Source organism: Cyanistes caeruleus, chromosome 6 (assembly GCF_971803275.1).
Source record: "Cyanistes caeruleus chromosome 6, bCyaCae1.hap1.1, whole genome shotgun sequence".
In the NCBI taxonomy this organism is placed as follows: Eukaryota; Metazoa; Chordata; class Aves; order Passeriformes; family Paridae; genus Cyanistes; species Cyanistes caeruleus.
In genome coordinates this window covers 33,124,926-33,138,937 of record NC_141706.1, presented here as the reverse complement: position 1 = coordinate 33,138,937, position 14,012 = coordinate 33,124,926, and the positions used below count along the sequence as shown (strand labels likewise).

Below are 14,012 nucleotides of genomic sequence, written 5' to 3'. Positions count from 1 at the left end.
CCTAATACACCTGGCTGTGCAGCTGCCTAGGCCGTGCAGAGCCTGGTGGAGACATAACCCACCTTGCTTATGCCTTGGGGTAACGAACAGAGAAACAGAGCCGGCAAGGAGACAAGAAGCAACGGCGAGCTAGTGCTGGTGTGGCTTCTCCCCGCCTCTGCTGGGGCTGGCCCTCGCTGCGGTCCCTTGGCTGAGCGGCACAGCACAGCTCGGCCGTCCCATCTCTGTCCCACTCCGGCCCTTCCCTGTCCGATGAGTTCCGACTGCGATTCTGCTCGGTGGCTCGTCAACATATCTACTTGTCCTCTCCCCACGTCTCCTGCCCGCAGCCACCGCATAGCCTGGGACAGCTCGGGGGGTCACCGAGGAGCTCGCCAAAGCCCAGACGGACTTCAAGAACTAGGCAGCCTTTGGATAAACCCTCCCACAGCCGGGAAAGGCAGCGGGGGGGGAGAAGACAGAAGAGGAGGCAGGCACGCAGGAGTGAAGCAGGCGGGCGGGACAAGGGAGCTGACGCCCTGCTCCTCCCCGCCGGGGCGTGCCAGCGGCACTCCGGGCCCGAGCCCGGCCCTGCTTCCGAGGGTCTGCCTCAGAATCCGCCCCCAGAGGCGGGAGCGAGCAGGAGCTATGTGGCAGGTCAGTGCCCGCTGCCTGTGCCGGGCCAGCTCCCGCGCCTGGCAGAAGCGACTGCCCTGGCCCGGCCCCTGCGGTCCTGCAGCCCCTCGGAGCCGCAGCCCCGCGTGGAGCTCCGGGACAGCCCCCGCCCAGGGACTCTCGTCCATGGCTCCCTCCATCCGCCTGTCGCCCGCCACCCGCAGCCTCTTCGACGAGCCGCTGGCCATCGCCGTGCAGGGCCTCGGCCCGCGGCAGCAGGTCACGCTGCGCACGTCCTTGCGGGACGAGACCGGAGAGCTCTTCCAGGCCAGTGCCCGCTACCAGGCGGGCGACGACGGGGAGCTGGACCTCGCCCGCTGTCCTGCGCTGCCGGGAGGCAGCTTCTCCGGCCTGGAGCCCATGGGGCTGCTCTGGGCTTTGCAGCCCCAGAAGCCTTTCTGGCGGCTGGTAAAGCGGGACGTGCAGAGCCCCTTCCTCCTGCAGCTGGAGGTGTTTGAGGGCCACGGGCAGCGCCCCGGGCGGCTCCTGGCCCAGGCGCAGCACGAGCGGGCGTTCCTGCGGGACGGGGTGCGGAGAGTGCCGGTGCGAGAGGGGAGGATCCGGGCGACGCTTTTCCTGCCCCCCGGTGAGTACCGGCCGTGCCGGGCTCCTTCTCCCACGGTGCTGCCTCTAATTTTGCCCCCGCACTCCCAGGCCGGGATCCAGACCGCCTCCAGTCTCCCCTGGAACGCCGTACCAGGCAGAGGACAAGGGGGAACGTGTCTCGCCAGTAGGCAGAGGACACTCCTCAAGGAGTGGCCAGGTCAGCCCAACCAGCTTAGATCTGCTGCTCGTACTCCTCACACAGAGCAGCTGCATGTGGTGATGGACATGAAGGCACTGATCCACAGTAAACTTTTTGTTCACAAAAGCTATGGGAGGTGGAGTCTGCCAGTTTTCAAGGTACCTTTCCTCTACTTGGCTGTTTTCCAGGAAATTCAGGTGGTAATTCTTTTGAGTAAGTGGAAGACTGCTCTCATAAACTGTAGAGTTTAAGCCTGTGGCTTCCCTTTCCAGCCTCTCCACACATCCTGAACTTTGTAATGCCCTAGTTGCTGTAGCCCAAGTTGCCTTTTGCTGCCACATTTGTCTCCATTTCTTCCCTGTTTGTGAGCAGAAAACATTAGACATACTTGCCCGGGCAGCATTTTTGACAGGAAAAAAACGAAAAGAGCCTGTGAGGTTTTCAGATTGCCTGACAAATGCTGTGTTGTCCTTCCATCAGCTTCCCAGATTTCTGCTAGTTTTCTGCAGGAAACCTCATGCCTTGCATTCCCTTGGTTCTGTAGTAGCCACACCCCCACTACATCCCGCCTTTCCTTTCCCCTGTGATACAGAGGTTTTCACCAAGCATGTCTCTGGAGCCCCATGTACTCAGGGAGCTAGTCTATGTATCATGCGCCTTCCCCTCTCCCCTTTCTTTCCTGTCTGTCCCATATAAATCTTTCATGGCAGTGCTAAAATCATACGTGCTGTGCCAGCCAGTGCCCTGGGCTCTGACTTCATCTGTCTTTCTGAGGCTGGAGGTTCTAGTTCTCGCTTGTTACCCACGTTGGATGTTAATCTGCAGACACCCGAGGGAAGCCTCACCCTTCCTCCTGAGCAGGAATGGAAGTCTCCCTCTTGATCTCCTCCTTTCCATACTTTGTTAGTACTTTGCAGTAATCCCTCTCAGTGCTGGACTTCAGTCCCTGTCCCATGATGAACCTAACATAAATGCTTCCCTTACTAGGTAAGCAAGGCTGGTTTCAAATGCTTTCTTCTCTTAATCCCAGAATAAACGACTGAGGTGCATTTACACTAAAATTGAAAAGCTGGAACCATCAGAAGATGAGATTTTTTTGGATCAGCCTTCTAAGAAATTATCTAAGGAGAAGCCTTCTGAGTATTTTTGAAGCAGAACTTGATATGTTTGCAGTGAATTTACATGATACAGAGAACTAGTTGTGACTGTCAAAAGATCTCTTCCAGCTGCCTGTTCCCTGATGTTATCTAAAACATTAGCAGACGTGCTAATTTGTGGTAGTTTAATCTTGCAGCAATGAGGCCATTTCATTAAAACTGTCAAAGTAATTTAGGACCCTCAATATCATTCTGCTGCTGTAATTTATTTTTTTTTCCTTTTTTTAAAAGACACATCCCCAGGCCTATGAATTTGGAATATAAATTCAGAATTGTGGGTTAATGTGTCCTGTTATGTGGTCTTTCTCAGGAAGTGGCCCCTTTCCGGGTATTATTGACTTGTATGGAACTGGAGGAGGACTCCCTGAATACAGGGCATGCCTGCTGGCCAACCATGGCTTTGCTGTGCTGGCTCTGGCTTTCTACAGCTATGAAGATCTCCCCAAAGGGATGAAGGAATTCCACCTGGAATATTTTGAAGAAGCTGTAAACTATATGTTACAACACACACAGGTTGGTTTGTTCATTGACTTTCACTACAGTGAACTCTCATTAGTTAGAAGGTGTCAGACTGCAGATAGGGCAGAGCTGCTGTACTTAAAATAGCATTGCTGTTGAATTGGGTGTTATTAATTTGTTTTATATCTTTAACTCCCATTACAATGGTTCTCTGGCAGGTTATTCCAACTCTTCCTTTTGAACTGGGCAGGTAAAACAGTAACACATTGGTCATATACTGGTAATTTCTACTCAACTCAACCCAGTGTCAAAACTAGGGTGCTAGTTGCCTGGAGGCTTACTGGACTTACAGTGGGGATTTTAGATTTATGCTCTGTAGAATGTCCTTTTCAGCTGTGGAGCACATAACCATCTGTGGTCCAGGTCTTAGGGAAACCAAGGAAACTCAAGGAAGTCCGCCAATACACATTTGAGGCTTCATATTTTATAAGCTGTTAAAATCACTCCAAATGCTGGTATTTGATAAGTGTGCGTGTTAGTAGCTAGTTGTGCACTTAGAGATCCTTCTAATTCAGCACCTCTTGGAAGAGAACCCTGCTCAATTCTTCATCTCCTTATAAGTAGCTGTGAGTGACAGTAGCTGGAATTGCACAAACCAACACTTGGTTTTTCCGGAGAATGAAAATAACTACCTTCCTCAACCTCAGAAAGATAAGTGTAGTTGTTAAAGGTCTTGGCTGCTTTTTAGTCAACCTTAACTGCTCATGCCCCTCTCTGCCCAAAAAAATCTGAAAATTACTTCCTCCTTGCGTTTTTTTCCCCTTGAGAGCAATACAGTGCCATTCTCTCCTATTAGCACCTCCACTGTTATTTTCACTGTGTTTTTAATGTGTTGCAAAGTTTCAGCCATATTTTCTAATTTCACCCTTCCCATATTTCAAAGTCAGTGGGTTTGAAGCCTATTACACTGGTGATAAGATACAGAAGGTATTAAATTTTGATGCTGTCTCAGAGCCTATTTGCCCCTAAAAGTCTTTGGATATTGAAGAGTTGTGGTATTTGCTAACCTTCTTCCAGTATCCTTACAGAATTTCAGCACACAGTAAGGTCATTTAACTTTTCTATTCTAGTTAATTTGCCTTGTGTAAAAGAAAATGAAGGTAACCTAGTCTAGATTGACTCCAGGGGACTGTACAATTGTCTTAGAAAAATGGTTTTAATAGGTTATATTTTTAAGACAAATTTTGATAAGTAAGCTACCTCAGACTACTTCCTGTGAGTTAAATACCAAACATTCTAGGGAAGTAGGAGACCAGTTCATGTGAATCCTGCTACCCCATGTCAGCTTCTTAATAGGGGAACCTTAAATACTAGAAATGCATTAACATAAGTGATGACAATATCATAGTCATTGCTGAGTGTAAGCATTTTGCATTGAAAGAAGGCAATTGCAGAGGAGGTCTCCCCTGCCCTGCTCTTTCCCTCTTCTTCTCTCAATTGCATTATAAATAAAGTGAATCTGGGACTGCACATTTGCAAGCACAGCTGTACTCTCTACTTCAACACTGAACCTTGTAGCTTTGTTAGGATTATGCCACAGTCTCAGTAGGGCTTAGGATCATAAATCAAGCACAGAACAGTTCCCAGGATCCCTCAGACATGGACGCTGCACACAGGACCTCAGATGCCTATAGGTGGGCTCCAAATCTGGGACAGACACAGCTGCAAATATGGCAACATATTAAAGAAGTGGCATGCCATGGTTCATTATTGTGGTTTCTCTTCTCTCACCTCCAGGTTAAAGGTCCAGGAATTGGTTTGCTTGGACACTCAAAGGGGGGTGACCTGTGTGTCTCCATGGCCTCCTTCCTAAAGGGCATCACAGCCACTGCCCTTATCAATGGCTCAGTGGCAAACGTGGGTGCAGTGCTCCATTACAAGGACATCACCATTCCACCCCTTGGTGTCAACCTAAAACGCATCAAGGTCAGCAAGTCTGGGATTGCTGATATTATTGATGCATTGAACAACCCACTAGAAGGGCCTGACCAGCAAAGCTTTATCCCTTTGGAGAAGGCTGAATGTTGCTTCTTGTTCATTGTTGGCCAGGATGATCACAACTGGAAAAGTGAATTCTTTGCAGTTGAGGGGAGCAAACGTCTGCAAGCTCATGGGAAAGAAAAGCCTGAGATAGTCTGTTATCCTGGAGCAGGACACTACATTGAACCTCCCTTTTTCCCGATGTGTGCAGCCTCAATGCACCTGCTATTTGGCAAGCCTGTGATGTGGGGAGGAGAGCCCAAGGCACACTGTGAGGCACAGATAGATGCTTGGCAGCAGATCCAAGCTTTCTTTCATAAACACCTCACAGGCAAGCCATCTGGAACATCCAGTAAGCTCTGATACAAATTAGGTTACTTTACAGATGAAGATCCTGGTGTTTCAAGTTTGTTTTGTTAAATGGCTCAGACATAACAAGGAACATTAGAGAATAAGCTATTAAGTTTCTTGGAGGGTGATGGTGGGGGAAAGCAAGAAAGCAGCTTCCTTTTTACATACTCCTCTAATCTTGGTTAGAGGTCTTGGCCTCCTGTTTTATGTAGTACAGGGTTTTAAGCTGTGGAAAACAAATGGCGGTGAGATTGTGTGTGTTTTGAGGATGAATTGAAGTTGTAGGTAACTTATCCAAGTTGAAAATCGGAATGAAAACATGCCTTGGCCTTCTCAGAGAAAATGTATGCCATTGCCCAGCTTTGTGTTCTAGTTCCAGTATTCTAGTTTTTCTGGAAGCAGTAATCTGCCTCCAGTAATCTTTCTGTTCTCCCTGTGCACTTCTCCCTCCTTTGTTGCTCCTTCCCTTTCTCCCAAACCACTAAAATACAAATGCCTTAAAAATATCTAATATTTCACTTACCAAAAGCAGCAATACTGTGCCAGCACACTCAGGTAACACTTCACATTTATAGGCAACAAACAGCCCATAGCGTGATGTGACGTTCTGAGCTTATGCAGTAGAAATAAGACTTTTAACAGTCTGTGGAAGTTCATAAGCGTGAAGAAACAACAGAACGTGTCCTGTCAGATGTCATCCTGGAGCCGCTCACGGGTATCTCCTCAGCATGGCTGGGTGTAGCTGTAGAGATCCGCAGCGCTGTTGGAGCTGCCTGCCTGCACATTCCCCAAATGCCTTCTCAGCTGCCTGCTCCTAAGGGCTCCTGAGAACAGCCCGGCTGAAGGGCTGGCACGGCGGCTCCGGGAGGCCGAGAGCGGGGCGGCCCTGAGGCGGCCTGGAAGGCGCCGTGAGGCGGCCGGCCCGCTATGGCGGAGCGGGGCTCCAGCTGCGCGCCCGCTGCTCTCTGCACATCGGGGTCAGCGCTCGGCCCCACCGGGCATCGTCAGTAACTTCTGGCACCCAAGCGTGGGGCTGAAGGAGAAGGCGCTGGGTGTTACCGGCGCATTTGCACCGTGTTCCCGAACTCGCACACGCCAGTGCCTCCAGCCTGTATCGGGCCTCTGCTGTCGCCTGTGCATCAGGCCCATTTGCGTTTTGCATCCACTGTACTTGTAATGGATTAAAGTGAAACTTTAACCTCTACCCACGGCTCGCTGCTCCAGTCCGTTGGATGGTATGGGGGAGGCGGGAGCGGCCGGGGCTGGCTCCCTTCCGGAGCTAGGGGGCGGGGAGGGGCTCTGCTCTCCATTGGGGCCGCCTGGAGGGGGCGGCGGCCGCGGTACCGATATTGCGGGCGGCGCGGCCACAGCGCGCACCCGCCGCTGTCGCAGACATGTGGAGAGCGCTGGCTGCCGCCGCCGTCCCGGCGCGGGCCCTGCTGCGCACCTCGCCGGCCCGGCGGGCCGCCAGCCTGGCCGTGTCCCCCGCCGCCGGCCCGGCGGACGAGCGGGTAGAGACGCGGGTGGCGGGCCTGAGCCCGGGGCAGCCGGTGACCCTGCGGGCGTTGGTGGCCGATGACCGCGGCTGCCTCTTCCAGTCGTGCGCGCACTACCGGGCGAACGGCCGCGGGGAGCTGCACCTGGGCACGGACGCCTCCCACGGCGGGGACTACACCGGCGTGGAGCCCATGGGGCTCTTTTGGAGCCTGGCCCCCGCCGCCATGGAGAGGCCGTACCAGCGGCTCGTTCCCCTCAACATCGACGCCCCGATGAAGGTGGAGGTGTTGGTCCACCAGGGCCACAGCCCGCCCGGCGCCATGCCCGGGCCCGTGGTGGCCAAGGCCGAGGTGCAGAGGTGGTTCATGGCCCCCGGCGTGCGGAGGATCCGGCTGAAGGAAGGAGTCGTAAGGGGCTCCCTTTTCCTGCCGCCGGGTGAGTGCCCCGGCCCGAGACCTTCTCCCCGAGGCCGGCGGGACCCCCCGCCTTCTCTGACCAGAGCAAGGAAGTCTCATAAAATAAACGCCTGCAGAGGCTATCAGCCGGGGAATCGGCATTCCCTAGCAGCCGAACGGCGCCCTGCAGACAGGTGGCCCTCAACTCCTAAGGAGATATCCCAAGTGCTTGTCGCGACAGGGCCCGGCTCGCTCGTGGCCGCCCCGCCAGGTCCTTCTCGGCGGCACCGAGCAGGGCTGGCACGGGGAGGCGGCTCTTGAGGGACGGGCCGAAGCCGAAGGAGAACACGGGTTGTAGAGTTTACTTCATTGCCGTGCTCGGCCTGTGGTTTTTCAGGAGGTTTTATGTTTGCTCTGGAGTACCAGAATCTAACATCCAGGAAAGCCGATGCGCTTCATTGTGTGAGCCTGTGCTGAATGTCCCAAGGATTTTACACTAAGTAGGGCTGAATTAAAGAGGTATTTTTCTTCCCTGTGAAACACAAGCCAGGAAGCAGAGCAGCCGATGAGATTCTAGAAAATACTTGTATGTCACCTCTGTTACTACAGAGTTACTACAGTTAGTAGTTGGACTACTTTTGTGGTATAAAAGCAAAATAGATTTATGAGCAAACTCTTCCTGTTCTGCTTACCGTTATGAGGTGTGATACTATGATGGTCTGTGAGTGGTGTTGGAAAATGAAACCTTACACCAGTGATAGTGTTTGTACACTTGAGCTATGAGTTAAACTTCTTGTAGTTCCCTGAGTGTTATGGGTACTGCAACTGCCCTCTGCATTACCTCTCATTTAAAACTTGATTCAGCAACTCCCGTAAGTATCACTACAGTTATTAAGTATTTTCATTCCAAACCAATGATTTTTTTTATCCATTTAGATAAAGATCCAAAGTCCACTGAGGAAAAAAACAACAGAGATTGAACTTTGAATTTCAGATGTTTAGTCAGCATGCTGATTTTCCATCTCTGAGACATTGTTTTGATCTATCCTGTCTTAGAGGATGAGATTGATTCCTGCTGAGTTCAGTGGGAATCCAGAGATCTGCAAGATGAAACTGCATTTTCCCCTTTAGAAAATCTGGCATTGTAATAGTGTGGGAATGTCTGGAATCATTGCTTAAATGATATTGCCATCCCTCATGATGGAGCATCCAGTTACAGCATTATGACCATACCCTTCTTTGTTCCAGGGACAAAAAAAAGTTAATATTTTTAAAATAGGAATCTTAAATATGAGCCATTCTTCGTAAAAGTGGAGGACATGAGTGGGCTTATGATGTAATTTTAATATGAAAGCAGTTTCTCAATACAGGCATAAGAGTTACAGATGTGATTTGTTTGTTTTTAAATATTGGTAAAGTTGTCTAGCCCATTTTATCCTGCTTTTTAGTGAGCTCTGCAGGAACCATATACTTGGACATTGTGTTTGCAATCAGAGAGGCGGTCCAGGATCCTTGTGCATGTTAAAGTCTTCATGAGAGAGAAACACATTAATTTATGACTATGTTCTGATTACATGCTCTTGCTAGAAAGCTTTCCAGGTAGGAGTGATGAGTGAATATGTATTTTCTTGCCACCTAGGCTGGCTGCTGCTAACTAAAGGTTACTGCTGATCATGACATTATAATAAATTTATCCCAACATATTTTTTCTCAAGTAGAATATTGAACTTCAATGAGGAAAAGATCAAAACTGAACAAGTAAGAACCCAAAAGCATGTTTCAGTCCATTTCTGACTTCTTAATGCTTTAATTTAGGAGGTTTCCACCATTTAACATGTCATATACAAAACTTCCTTTTCTCAAATATGTTGAAATGCCAAAGACCTTTTATTTAGCATGTACAGGTAGTGTCAGAGAGTTGATATGCTCTTGCAACAAGCGTGTCCTCTTTGTGCTGAGATGGTTGTAGTGAGCTGGATCAGGGCACATCAGATGTCACATCTGATGGCCAGGGGGGAAAAAAAAAAAAAAAAAAAAAAAAAATTAAATTTGCTTGCTTGGGGTCTTTAAAGCTCCACTAAGTAGCATCTTTAGCCTTTTAACCTAAGATCTCCTGGCTTGGTTACAACATGAGCTTAGCTGCAAAAGCACAGCTGTTTAAAATTGTGGTTCTGATTATTTCTGTAGTTTGGTGAGACAGACTGTGCACACATATGCACATGTACATGTATCTGTAATCAGTCTTGCACACACAACCACACCCATCCAGCTCTCAGTTCTGCCTTCCATCTTGTTGCAACTGCAGGAGCAGTTCTCCTGCCAAGTCTTACAGTTCTGATGTTGAGATAGAGCTAGCAAGTCCAGTTGATTTTAACAATGGGTTATCTTTGTTGGGCTTTGCTCAGTGCAGTTTATTCCAGAGTTTACGTAAGTTTTGTAGAATTTACTTCAAGGGCTCAATGCTCTTGCCTCATTACTCGTAGGCTTGCACTTTGCTAATTAAGATGTGACTGTGGGAAAATAGCTGACTTGGTGTATGATTGGTCTGAGGGCAGGAGGTTAAGACCATGGAAAAATACATTTAGAACAGTTGGGTTTTTTTTGGTTGGTTTGCTTTGTTTTGGTTTGGTGGGTTTTTTTAAACCTAAACCTGTGACTTCACATATTTTTACAGGAATGTAAGGACCTGGACTGATTCTTAGTCTGAAGTAGCTGAAGTGGGATACCACACTGCTTCTCTTAAATCTCTGCTGTGCAAATGGAAAAATAGTGACTATTAATAGAAAATGTCTCAAGCATTCTGTATTTTGTTGTTCACTCTTCTCCAGATGGTTTTTTGTGTCCTGTTTGATAACTTCTCTGTATCCCTTCTCTTTAATATAGGGGATGGTCCCTTTCCAGGAGTGATTGACATGTATGGTGATGAAGGAGGCTTGATCGAATTCAGATCCAGTCTCCTGGCTACCCATGGTTTTGCTGCTCTTTCTCTGCCATATTTTGACTTTGAAGATCTTCCTAGGTTCATGAAAGAATTAAAACTTGAGTACTTTGAGGAGGCAGCAAGATTCCTACGGCGTCACCCAAAGGTGAGTGCAATGAGAGATCTCTTGGGATTAGGGAGGATTTAGCAGTTATGCCTAAATGGTGGTGGTGGTGATTTTTGAAACTGATATTTGAGTATCAGTTTCTGCTGGGCAAGCTTAGGCCCAGTAGTTACTTAAGCATATGACTGGGTAGAGTGAATTTCTTCCAGCTCAGAGTGTCTGTTAAATTCATGCTGGAGCTAGAAGATTGCTGATCAGTAGGATAGCGAATGCTGGAGTATCCTCCAAACAGGACCAGTGGTGATAAAAATGTTTGGTTTGTTTAGGTTTTTTTCTTAGATGAAAGCAATTCATTTTAAGAGATATGACACTGCTCAATAGTAGTTGAAAGAATGGATTTGATGATGTGGAATATTGATTTCAGTTTTACTTTCCAGGCTAGAAAAAGACAAGACAAATGCTACTTATCTGATCCTTCAGATGTAATGTGTGAGGTTGCTTTATTTTCCTGAGACACGCAAAACAGTAGACTGTGCTTGAATTTCCTGTTACCTTTTTAAGGAAAATGAGAAAATACATGTAGTAGGGACTGGTAAGGATTGAGTGATGACATGCCTTGTGCTTGTCTGCATTTTTTGTGGGGTTTGGTATCCCTGGGTGTCTCTGAAAAATAAGACTGTAAACAGGAGGACGAGTTAGGAGGAGGAGTTTGGGTCGACTGTCACTTTCCAGAAGGTTACATCAATAATTAACTTTTTTTTTTTTAATAAAACAGCTCCAAAGTCAATTAATGGCTAATCCCATTATAATGTATGCTTCCTTTATTAATTTATCTCTCCCTTCTCCACTCCCTATCTTATGTGAAGGTGAAAGGACCAGGAGTTGGAGTGATTGGGACTGGGAAGGGGGCAGAATTAGCACTCTCCATGATCACCTTCCTGCCAGAAGTAGTGGCTGCTGTCTCCGTCTCTGGCTGTAGTTCAAACACTGTTGCAGACCTCCATTATGGTGAGACGACTCTGCCTGGGCTGCGTTTTGATATGAAGAAAGTCAATGTCTCTCAGTCTGGTATATTTGACATTTTTGAAGCTCTGGATGACCCAACAAATCCTGCTACTTCTTCTAGTGTGATCCCCATTGAAAAAGCAGAAGGTCACTTTCTCTTAGTGGTAGGGGAAGGTGATCGGATCTGGAAGAGCTCCTTATATGCTGAGTTGGCAATCAGGCGTCTACGCCAGCATGGGAAAGAGAACTTTAAACTCCTGAGTTATCCAGGAGCAGGTCACAGAATTGATCCTTCTTTTACTCCGTTTTGTCGGGTAGCTGTGGATCGTGTTTTGGGGGTGCCTGTTCTGGGGGGTGGAGAGAGCAAAGCACATGCCCATGCACAGGAACACTCCTGGGGAAAGATTCAGGAGTTTCTGCACTTGCATTTGGGATGAACACTTAAGCACATGGAAGCTGTTGCAGATTTGCAAGGACTGAACTTGAGCCACCAAAATGACCGGTGATGACTGGTGAATTGAAGGGATTGACTGAGACAAGCCTTGAAATATGAAAATAATCAAATGACTACTTAGTTACAAGTATAAATGTAAAAAGAAAGGGATTTATTTGGAGCAGCCTAAGTTAATTTAACTAGGTAAATAGAGGAGATGTGAAACAACAAGCAGGCTGCAGTACAGTGCAAATTTGACAGCTCAAAGTGGTCATGATATGAAGAAGCAAGTACCTGGAGAGAGTAGTAGATACTTCCTTGCTTGCAGTATTTATACCTCAGAGAATGTTAACAGGTAGCCTGCACCCTCAGCAGTGACAGACAGGATCACACCTTGGCAATGACGGATGATAAATGTAGATAGCCAAATCATGAATGACTCCGGCTCAGAGAATGACTCTGGCAGTCCTAAGCTACCTTATCCCAGAATTCTCATATTTACAGCTGTTATACATTTTTGAAATGTTTTCCATTTACATGAAGCTGGAGATACCTACTTAAAATGAGGTTCATATAGTTACCATTGTGGTCTTCTGGTGACACAGTCTGTTTCTTTCCAAAAAGAACTATGTGCTGAATGGGAAAATGATGAGTACTCTTCCTTGTCATCCAAAGAGAATGGCAGTACTAGCACTGTCTTGGGGATGTACCTGTCCCTGTAATGTCTTGGATTGGTGTTTGACACTCAGGGTATTAAGATTCTGTTGGATAGGTTAGAGCATGTCTAAATACAGCCATTAAGTTAGGTATTAATTACTTGTGGAACTCTTTAGTAATGATGTCAACAGATGCTGACAGCTGTTCTTAGGGAGGAAGCAGTTGGGAGACAGAAAACCTAGCCCATAGATTTAAACTGACTAAAAAGCTGTCACCTTATGGTGATGATTAACTCAGAATGATACCAAACTAGTAATGCCCTCCAAAAGAAAGCACCCAAAGCTAAATCTAGGATAGCTTTTCCATGACTGCCTGAGATTTTTTTTTTTTTTTTTTCATCCAAGTTCATTTTTGGCTAGTGCCTTTTTTCCCCTCACCATTCAAGTAGAAAGAAACAACTTCTTCTTAAATTAGTTGATCTCTCAAGAGGATCTAGCTGAAATGGTGCCAGTGCTGAAGGCCTGTTTAAGGAGGGCCTCTATCAACAAAATTTCTCCGTCCAAAGTCATTTTGTCAGACCGGTTTGAGAACTGTCCAGGAAGATAGAAAACTCTTTAGTGGTACTCAGTTTTGCTTTGCTCTCAGGGATCTCTCTCCAGTTAACTGTCATGCTGCTGCTCAGTCTCAATAGCTTTCTGCAACTCTTATTATTCCTTATAATTTGATTAATCACATGTTCTTCACACACAATCAATGTCAACTGAACAATTTATCCATCCATTCTTTACAAGAGAAGCTCCATCCTGCTAACTCCACACAAGATTTCTTCATGCCTGGTCTCTAAACTCCCTCGCCTGCTGAATAGGCTTTTTCCAAGGCATATCTGCTGCCTGCACCCTCTGCTAACACGAGCAGCCCGAGAAGTCCAGGACCAGAGCCTGCTGTGATGTGCTCCTTGGTGCCACCCATACCTGTCACCCTGCCTTTTTTGCCAAACTCATTTCAAGTGGCAGCTGTAGGAGAAAGGGTTGTCTGTTGTGTGAAGGTTCCTGCCTCATCCTGTGTCTCTTCAGTAGTTGGAGCTGTTGTTAATTGTGCAAGAGTAGCACCTTTGCTATCCCTGTTCTGTCACTCTTCCAGTGCCAATACCTGTGTCTCCACACTGCAGTCCTACCTCAGCACATGCATTGCTATGCAAGATTGCAGTCTGGAGGTTCAGGAAGTAAATGTTAAGTTGTAAATAAATAAAAAAAAAAACAAACACAGCTAAATTAAGAGTTCTCAGACTTCATTTCTAAAGCACAAGCTTTTAAAATAATTCAGCGTTAGACTTTGTGATATATGCAATTTGAAAGATAAGTAAAACACATCCTTTATTAAAAAGCAACCAACCATGTGTAAGAATTTGATGTTACGTATTTGTTTGAAAAAGTGAATGATACTTTGTTTTAAAAGAAGGAAAAATAAAACCAGTGTAATTTTACTGTGAAGAGCCTTTTTTGTGAATGAGAAGGACCTGTTGAAAACCAGACAACTTTTGCACTAGCATTTTGTATATTTACAATGCTACATGGG

General features: G+C 47.1%; 3 protein-coding genes across 7 annotated transcripts in view; 2 read left to right on the top strand and 1 right to left on the bottom strand.

The window, feature by feature from the left end:
• Window positions 1–6,757, bottom strand: part of NUMB (NUMB endocytic adaptor protein) — a 119,640-nt gene extending 112,883 nt beyond the window's left edge. For 2 of the 5 annotated variants that reach the window (XM_086891862.1, XM_086891878.1), the window contains exon 1: window positions 5,930–6,654. The gene's annotated coding sequence lies outside the window, so the exon portion shown is untranslated. Of the gene's footprint in view, window positions 1–5,929 lie in introns of all 5 variants that reach the window. The other 3 variants (XM_086891865.1, XM_086891883.1, XM_086891848.1) reach the window with 3 other exon arrangements.
• LOC147652578 (acyl-coenzyme A thioesterase 1-like) lies at window positions 80–6,610 on the top strand. The gene is made up of 3 exons (XM_086891892.1): window positions 80–1,240; window positions 2,867–3,069; window positions 4,813–6,610. Exons 1-3 carry the CDS (start codon window positions 253–255, stop codon window positions 5,416–5,418), a joined length of 1,797 nt encoding a protein of 598 aa, XP_086748018.1. The 5' UTR covers window positions 80–252; the 3' UTR covers window positions 5,419–6,610.
• Window positions 6,758–6,800: 43 nt separating the features above from the next.
• Window positions 6,801–13,927, top strand: LOC111930084 (acyl-coenzyme A thioesterase 5-like). The gene is made up of 3 exons (XM_023927924.2): window positions 6,801–7,338; window positions 10,182–10,384; window positions 11,209–13,927. Exons 1-3 carry the CDS (start codon window positions 6,801–6,803, stop codon window positions 11,782–11,784), a joined length of 1,317 nt encoding a protein of 438 aa, XP_023783692.2. The 3' UTR covers window positions 11,785–13,927.
• The last annotated feature ends 85 nt before the right edge of the window (window positions 13,928–14,012 follow it).